At 33.6% G+C, this 10219-nt stretch overlaps 1 protein-coding gene across 1 annotated transcript in view; it reads right to left on the minus strand.

Moving 5' to 3' along the window:
* Positions 1–1444: 1444 nt before the first annotated feature.
* Positions 1445–10219, minus strand: part of LOC131950149 (P-selectin-like) — a 12063-nt gene continuing 3288 nt past the window's right edge. Inside the window, exons 4-8 of the mRNA XM_059312197.1 lie at positions 9530–9691; positions 8501–8662; positions 7667–7828; positions 7156–7212; positions 1445–1548 (exon numbers count right to left, since the gene is read on the minus strand). Of these exons, the coding sequence (XP_059168180.1) occupies positions 1445–1548; positions 7156–7212; positions 7667–7828; positions 8501–8662; positions 9530–9691 (647 nt within the window). The remainder of the gene's footprint in view (positions 1549–7155; positions 7213–7666; positions 7829–8500; positions 8663–9529; positions 9692–10219) is intronic.

Below are 10219 nucleotides of genomic sequence, written 5' to 3' on the forward strand. Positions count from 1 at the left end.
GCTTCTTTTATAAGATCTCTTCCTAATTGAAAATGGTAAGTATTTTAAATTATTAGAAGAAGCAATGTATCGGAATATGAAGATATTAACGGCTAAAGCTTAAATATAAATTATCATATCAAAATACTAACCGCCGTTTACTCGGAGTTTGCAAATGGAAGCATTTGAATTAAATATGATTTTAATTTCAGTTACTACTAATTTGCTTTTGCAAAGAATCTCGACATTATATGAATCGACCCTAAAGTGCGTTGACTCGGGACATTTGTTCTCATTTCCATTGAGGAATGCATGAAGAGTTGCTGCACTCATATTACTCTCTATAAAAAAAAATATTAATTTTAAAGATATTGACCTAGTTATAGATACAGATTCAGAGAAAAAAATACTGATACAGTTAAATTATAGTTATGGTTACGGATAAAGCTGCAGCACAAGATACATCTAGATATAGCTGTAGACAAAGACATATACAGAAACACATACACATACAGCTACACATACATCCACGTCTTCGTCCACGTTCACGTACACGTTAACGTACATGTACACGTACATGTACTTGTGCACCTACACATACACAAACATACAAAAATATACAGTTACAGAAAAATATACAGAATATAAAATTATTACATAGTTTGTTGTTTTCACATAGAGATAAATCTATCATTTACACCACCCACCTGTATGAAAAAAAGTTATTCTAACAGAAATAAAATAGGTCTCCGCCTTAAACTTGATGTGTACAAAATTTGTTGAATAACAACTGCCGTTTTCGCGTAAATGTTGTGGGTATATTTCATTCGCCAAAGGCATAATATCTCCTGTTTTAACCAATGAATGTTGATTAATGACGTGAGTATGTTATTAAGAAGAATATATATATATATATATATATATATATATATATATATATATATATATATATATATATATATATATATATATATATATATGTGTGTGTGTTTGTGTGTGTGTTACGGTCAAAGCCCGAAGTCGGCCAACGCGCGGATTGGCCGGCCAATGCGCGCTTTGGCCAATATTGCCTCCCATTGACCGGCGAAAGTCCGAAATTGCTCTTGATTTCGGCCTTTGGCCAGCCAGTCCGAATAAGAAGATCATCTGGCAAGGGACAAAGTCCGAATTAGAAGATCATGAGCAGATTTTGGTTTTTTTTATACCGTAACAATCGTAAAAACTAAGTCTATGTTGATTATTATTTGGAATTACATTGTTATTTTTACACTTGCAGCGATTTGTTGTGCACAATCTAGTGCACAACAAATCGCTCAATTGCAGTAAATGTAGCCTTGGCCGCCGGTCAGAGATTGTGAAGATGCGATGGTTCGTAGTGATTCCCCTCAGTGCCAACGGGTGACAATGAGAGCAGCTTTTCGTGAAGAATTGAAAACTCACTTCTATCTATAGTTGTTTAAATACATCATGGTCCGTTGCCTTCGACGCTCATGCCAACTGCAATGACGCTTTGGGGATCACCGCGACCTCTGTCAACATCTGGAATACGGATGCTACCAGTATCTATATCTTCAGCGTGTTTAATTTTGTTAGCATCTTAGCACCTTGATCTTGCAAGGTAGTATGAGCTGCTGACCTGTTGTCCATGGTTTCTTGTTTATTGTGACATATTCTGCGAGCACTGTTTCCTCCATACCCTTTGTCTGCTTCATTGGCTATTCCGCATATTGCATGGACATCGTTGTCACAGGATCCACAAGAATGGGCCGAACTTCAATATTTCTCACAAACTACACATAATCTGTTGGCCTTATTATTGTCACGCAGATGTTCTGGACGTTGCGCCACGGCAGGAGATGTGTTAGCTGAGGATGTCGTTGCATTTATGGCAACCTCCATTTCTTGTTTAATGTTCTCAAGATCTTTCTCAATAGCTAACTTATCGAGAGCCGCTCTTGGTAGATTTGAAATGCTAAGTCCCACTTTTGCTTTGCATCCAAACAAGGCTTCGTTTGTTGGATTCCTTGATGAAAATTACGGTTTTTCATAAGACTCTCAGCCCAATGAGCCGATTCATCTGTCTACATCCATGTCATCATCATGTTTTGAACATCTTGGTTGGCAAGTACTACTGAACATTGGCTTTGGCTATGCCTTGGTTTTCGGTGAACTAGTTTAAGTTCAGGCCACATGTTCTTTAGTTAAGAAATAACGTGACTCACAAATTCTTTTCCATTAGGATTAGGATTATTTATTTTGGCAGCCATCTGCTGTGTCTGTCTCATGGTCTGACGGCCCTTTTGATCCAAGTCGCCTTGCATATAGAATGCTATACAAACAAGAGCTAAACAATACGTTACTCACAATGAAACCGCACCCAGAATAATGAAAACGCGATCACAACTTAGTCTAGATAGAACATTGGCCAGGGCTACCCGGCCAGTGCGCGCATTGGCCGGACAATGTACGATATACGATCTTAGTATTAAGTTCTTCGGGCTTTCGCCAAGAGAGCCGGCCAATCCGCTCTTTGGCCGCACTTCGGGCTTTGACCGTAACATATATATATATATATATATATATATATATATATATATATATATATATATATATATATATATATATATATATATATATACATATATATATATATATATATATATATTTATTTATTTATTTATTTATATATATATATATATATATATATATATATATATATATATATATATATATATATATATATATATATATATATATATATATATATATATATATATATATATATATATACATATATATATATATATATATATATATATATATATATATATATGATGGGTCTACTACAAATTCACGCAAGACACTTGCCCGAATGCCGTTTGCCCGAAGGCCGATTTCCCGAATGGACACGTGCCCGAATGCGATAAATGCCGGAATGGACATTTGGCCGAATGCGATAAACGCCCGAATGGACATTTGGCCGAATGCGACAAATGCCCGAATGGACACTTGCACGAATGCGACAAATGCCCGAACGGACACTTTCTCTACTGGGACAAATGCCCGAATGCCACTTGCATATATATATATATATATATATATATATATATATATATATATATATATATATATATATATATATATATATATATATATATATATATATATATATATAAAGCAAAGTGGTCAAACTTCCCGGTGCCACAGGCGCGTCAAATTTAGCACGATGACTCCATGGGGCGATAGAACACGAGGGCCGGTGCCGGTGACGGTTGGCCGAAAAGTTCACGGAAGGGGTCAAAACTGACCTCGTGTGACCGTCGTCTTATATTGGATATATTAAGAAAAACATTCTGCCGAATGACCCCCTTTGATATTTTGTGAGGTGGTTGGAGATCCCCTTAGGGTGTCAGAAAAAACTCGGCATATCCGGGAAAAATCTGCAAGTGGGTCAAAACTGACCAGTTGTATTTCCCTATATAATCTTTGTATTTTATGGAAAAACTGAGGGTATGTTCAAAACAGATTTTAGGGCACTTATGGTCTGCACATCTGGCTAATTTTTAGCAAGCTCCTCGATAACTGGCTAGGCCGTATGAAAAAACTGTCGGTTGGACTCAAAGCCCTCGACGAGGGCTAAAAGATGACCGCGAGTGAAATTCTCCTCATTTGCGCTATATAACGAAAAACATTCTGTCGAACGACCACCCTTGATATCTTGTGAGGTGGTAGAAGAACGACTAGGGGTGTCATAAAATACTCGGTATATCTGGTAAAACTTCGTAAAGTGGTCAAAACTGAGCAGTTATTTTTCCCTATATAATCTTTGTATTTTATGTAAAAAACATGCTATTTTCAACACAAATTTTAGGGTACTTCACCTATGTACATCTGACTAATTTTTTGCATGCCCCTCTATAGATGACTAGGCCGTCTGGAAAACCTTTCGGTTTAACTAAAAGCCCTCATTGAGGGCTAAATGATGACCGCGAGTAAAATTCTCCTTATATGAGAGATATATAAGTAAATTGATGAACGATCCCCCTAATATTGTGTTTGGTCGTAGACCGACCCTAGAGAGAACAAAAACACTTTATTCGCGTCGGAAAAACCCCTTAGGGTCGTTAGATTTGTACAGATTTGATATTTTCTTATATAAATAATTGTTTGTGAAAAAGTAAACAAAGATTACGTCATTCGGTCTATGTACAGGGGAGGTAACTTATTACAGTAATCATTTTTAAATAATTTGTATACTATTTATAGAAGAAACAAAAACCACAATGTATAGCATTCGTTTAAATAAATATTTCGTTAAACATTTAGTTATTTATTTTTACTGAAATATAAAAATTAATTGTAAAAGTAAATTAAATATAATATATGATTTATACTATTATTGAAGCCTTTGCAGTTCTAATTACCTTGCGAGCTATAAGTTTACGAAAACACCAATGCTTTCATCACTTGAAAATACTCAGACTGTTTAAACTTAGGAACTAAAGCACTCCACATAACAGCCAAACTCCCATTAATTAATGATTAAAACTCTCATAAGTTTTTTGTAAACTTAAGCGAAGCTAAGCAGAATGCCTAGTATATATATATATATATATATATATATATATATATATATATATATATATAATATATATAAAGCTCAATTCAGTAGATTTATATGTTTGTAAAATGTTTGTCGTAGATTACAAAGGAACATTAAAAAAAAAACGAGACCTCGATGGAATCAAGTGTTAGATTATTAAAGCTCTCCTGGTCAAAATGTATGAGTTAAAAAATTAATACTGAAAGTGTTGGGAAATAATTTTCATTATTCAAACTTATAGTAATAATTGTCGGCATGTTCATTAAACACAATTTTTAAAAAATATCATCTTTTACAAAAATTCAAATCATGTCTGAAAATTATTTATATTTAGACCTTTAGCACTTACTTCCCTTTGATAAATTAAGAAAACACAATTACTTCCCTTTATAAAACATTGTATTAGTAGAAAAGAATTTACTTTTTAATACTTTGCTTTGGTATTGGGGAAAAAAATTTACATATTTAGCGGGGATTGATTAAGTGCAATGTCGTTGGTATTGTAGTGTTTTTACGACACGTGCTGCCACCAAATGTAGTGTTTTTACTGTCTGTAAGTTGTACTGTTCTATTGTAATATTCTTGCTTCAATGAAATGTAACGTTTTTCTTCTCTTCTATTTCCCACTCTCAGTCACAGTCACAGACGATCAAGAATGATGAAGAATAAGCCGTCTTCTGCAAATCTTTATTAGACTATCTTTCTTGAGCGGAAATTGTCTGTGTAGCGCGCATCTAACAAGACTATAGCGCCTATACGTGTGCTGCATAAATTACTGGCTAGGGCCGTCGTTTCTCCCTCCTCTCTAAGGCTAACCCGCCGGCTTATATATCCTCGGATGACACATTGTTCTAAGGAAAAAATCTAGCTCTCGCTTGTGAAAATTTTCCCGGCTTTTGTGCTAACAGACCACAAATAACTCTGTATAAAAACTTAACGCGATCTCGTAAAATTCTAATAAGCTTATCTCTGAAACCACAGACAATTCCCTTTACAATGATACAAATTACAGTTAACATCAATAAGTTGTTATTAAACAATAATACTTCAAACATGCAAATATTGTAAAAATATAATCAAATACACCTAATTAAAGTAGATTTCCATAATATCGGCTTGCTCCTAACTAACACTAAGATCTTCTAATTAAAGATCGAGCTTGGCCTAATGGTTCATCAAATTTTCATGCTATAATAACAACTATTTGTTAAGATATGATTTTTTCTTCTTGCCCTACTAAGCACAATTGACTGATTTCTAACAAATTCACTACAGTATTTTTAATACTGCCTTTTGTTTATTCTATACACTGAACTTAAGGTTTACTAATTTTTATTTTAAAATCAAGAACAGTTAATAAGCCAGGTCCAACATGTCCTATATGTTTATTTCTTTCCTTTTACGGATAAGCTTGGAGTACTATAATTGTTCATTAAATTGAAACAGGCGCGACCGCCGGCGCCCAACAAGGATTCAATTTGGCGTCCTGGGCTATTATGTGAGCGCTATGGTGCATACTTTTGCTTTAAACAATGCGATAGAGTATGTATAAGAAAGGTTACTATAGTCTTTAAGTGAATCGAATCCGGGCGTCCTCTGTCGCCCGAACAGGGTACTATTTGGGGCCCCGTGCATTCACGTGTTCGGTTTGGCGCCTACGTTCGTTTAAGTGAGTGCAAAACACTATGAATAGGTTGGGGTATTATAGTCGTTTATTAAGCTGAAACAAACGATTCTAGCTAGACTGTGGACACTTTGCGTTTATGTTCGCGTTTGTGTTTTCTTTGTGTTTAGGTTGGGTTTGCGTAAGTGGTTAGTTTGCGTTTTGATTTTGTTCGTTTTCGTTATTTCTTTTTCGCTTTCAATTGTGTTTTCTTTTTCTTGGGTTTGTGTTTTTATTTGTGTTTGTGGTTAGTTTTGTGTTTGTGGTTGGGTTTTGGTTTGTATTTTCGTTTGTATTAGTGTTTGCGTTTATGTTATGTTTCCCATCTTTATTTGTGTTTTGGTTTTGGTTGGTTGTGGTTAGGGTGGGCAATGCCGGGTATATGCTGATTACTAAACACACATGTCATGTTTTTTTACAGATAGGTTTCAGAAAGCTCTTTTATAGACACCTGCACCAAACTACAAGAAGATATACAATTTTATATAATACTAGCCGTCCAGGTTTGTGTTGTGTTTTTTGGTGTTGTGTTGTGTTTGTGTTATGTTCGCGGTTATTTTTTTGTCTGTTTTGGTTTTGGTTGGTTGTGGTTAGGGTGGGCAATGCCGGATTTATGCTGATTACAAAACACACATGTCACGGTCCTTTGCAGGGCCTGGCCGGGACGTCTAGTAGATATATATATATATATATATAAATATATATATATATATATATATATATATATATATATATATATATATATATATATATATATATATATATATATATATATATATATATATATATATATCGAAATTGTATTATAGAATTGTAAACTGAATGTTATATCCTTATTTCTTTTAGAATGGTGCATAAGTTTTAATTTATCACCAGTAAAAATTAATTGAAATTAATTGCCAATACTTACTGTAATAACAATTGGGTCCAAACCAACCTTCTATACACCCATTCTCAGCCATTGCATCTATCGATTGAAAGTGTATGTTAAGAAACATGATATCCTTAGCAGTGCATAGAAGTTTATGTTAACTGTATTATGATCTATTAACTAGGACAGTAAAATTGAAATTAGTGAGCAAATTTAACATTTTATTTTCAATAAAATACATTATTTTACATTTTAATTACATTTTCTTTATTCATTGAAACCTTTTATTTCAAGCCATACTAGTGAACTACAAATGCAAAGTTTTATCAGTTGTTATATTAATCTTAAATAATAGTGTATTGAAATAAAAAGAGTTGTTATTTTACACAACCAAAACAAAAGATTTTGTATGAAAAAGGATACGTTTTCAGAATATTTCAATTCTTGTTTTGTATTTAGTTATGTTGTTAAATTACCCAGTAATTGTATGTCTATGAATAGCCATGACTTCGCTACAAAATAGAGCGTATCTAAAGGAAATAATATTTACCTATGCATCTACCTGGTAGTGACCACTCTTCATTATCTTGGCATTTTATAATTGCATTCCCTTCAACTTTATATCCTCTTCTACATTTCAAATGACATGTGGTACCGTTGCAAAACCTCCATTTTCCATTTTCTAATGTTTGTGGCGTTTTACATTTAGTTTCTTCGAATAAAATTTTAGAGTTAAAAAACAAAGAACAGTTTTTATTTTTATGTGTAATTGCCTATTTCTATAACGGAATATGCGATGCAGCATAATATATGATTTTAGGCTAACACAGATATTAGAGATTTACCCGGAAGTCATGCTTTTAGTACCTATTCCGCTTTCTTAAAGTAAAATACTAGATCATTGCTAGTATTACCGATACTGAAAACACGAAATTAATTGAACACTATTCATAGAGGAGGATTTTAAATTCGCTAATAACATTGTATCATTATAGAGACGAATAAAATACTAAACGCTTATGTTATTGACTCTTTTTCTAACGCTACAAATAAATAAGATATTTAAAATAAACAAAGCTATTTTTAACAAAAATCAAGCTAAAATGACGTATGGCAGTTGAGTCAGTTGGCAGAGCGCAGTAGCAGCTTCTTAGGAAGTTTAGGTAATATGAACATGGGCTGTGGAGAAACTATCAATGAGAGCAGTAGAGAAGAGACATTGTCTGGGGAACATGACAAACGTAGGATTAGAGAGAGTACGTGGAGTTCGCTTGGGATCATGTAAAAAGAAGGAGTACATAAGAGACGTGGAGTTGTCTATTAGACATCAATGACGTGACGCAGAATATATAAGTTATAACGTATTAAAGAAAATAGCACTTACCTATGCATCTACCTGGTAATGTCCACGTTTCATTATCTTGGCATTTGATAATTTCACTCCCTTTAAGTTTATATCCTCTTCTACAATTCAAGTGACATGTGCTTTGGTTGCAAAGCGCCCATACACCATTTACTACTGTTGGTGGTGTTTTACAACCTAGTTCTTGGAATTGCAAATTAAAATTACATAACAATAAAACAACAGCTTTTAAAAATAGGTGATTGGCTAATTTTATACTGGTATATAAAAAGTAAAAGTAAAGTTTCCCTTTCAAAACTGACGGTCTATGGGGCAAATGATGTAGAGTTCACTTGTTTCTGTGACTCGGCATATGAAGAGATAGTGTGGTCAGCACTATGCCCAGCCGCCTTTACTTTTCCTAACGTGAGTTAGGAACCCATCAGAGCTGGGTAGACTCAGGGACGGTCTAACTACTTGAACCCGGATTCGAACTCGAAACTTACGGGTAAGCAGTCCAGCTCTCTACCGTTAGACCACTCCCTCCCTTACTGGTATATAAGATGCAGCAAAATTGATTGTGATGTGCAAACAGATATATTTTAGTTTTACTTTTAGAATGGCAGTGATGCCTTTTGTAAACTATCCTCTTTCTTAAATGAATATGCTAGATCGTTGATATTATCACTGATATTGGACATATGGAATGCATTGAACTATTGTCACACTGTTGGAATATTGAAAATTCCTTGATGTCATTTTACATTTTTGACATTGTCAGAGACAAATACAATACAAAACGTTTACGATATAGTCATTTTCACCATAATTTTTAAATAAGATAATTAAAATGAATAAAACAGCTATAAATTATCTAAAAAAATAAACGCAAATGATAAATATAAGGTTGATATATTTGTGGAAAAAGCCAGAAAATTGTTAAAGCTTTTCATAAAGTTTTAGTTAATAGGATCGTAAGCTCTGGAGAAGCTATTAACACAGTACAGACAATACTCGGAGTTCTCTGGAGAAAAAAACCTCAAGCAGCATATTAAAGAAAATTATATTTACCTTCACATTGACCCGGAGATGACCACGTTTCATCATCTTGGCAATTGATAATTTCCCTCCCTTCCAATTTAAATCCTTTTTTACAATTCAAATGACATGTTCTTTGGTTGCAAAATCTCCATTCACCATTTACTACTGTTTGTGGTGTTTTACAATCCAATTCTTGGAATTGAAATTTATAATTACAAAACAATAAAATAACAGTTTTTAAATAGGTAAATGGCTAATTCTATACTGGATTATAAGATGCAGCATAATTGCTGTTGATATGCTAAGAGATATACTTTAGATTTACTTTTCAGTACGGCAGTGATACCTTTGGTTAATAAATTTACTCTTTCTTATTGTAATGTGCTGGATCGTTGATATTATAACCGATATTGGACACACCTAATTTATTGAACAATATTCACGCAGTTTGAATATTTAAAATTCTTCAATGACATTATATTATTTTAAATTATCAAAGACTAAAGTAAAACAAGACGTTTAAGTTAGAGTCATTTTCGTGCTAAGTTCTTAGTAAAACTTATAAAATAAACTAGACTACCCGTCATCCCTCAGATAACTGTGGGGTCATTCATAAAAACATTACGTCTGTCACTTATTGTCATAAAAAAACCAGACCCCACATTCAAAAAGACGTTGTTTTATCTTTTAAAACAGCATTGGTCTGACCACACTATCCCT

Source organism: Physella acuta, unplaced genomic scaffold, assembly GCF_028476545.2.
Source record: "Physella acuta isolate Inbredline_101_S28 unplaced genomic scaffold, ASM2847654v3 ptg000738l, whole genome shotgun sequence".
NCBI classification, from domain to species: domain Eukaryota; kingdom Metazoa; phylum Mollusca; class Gastropoda; family Physidae; genus Physella; species Physella acuta.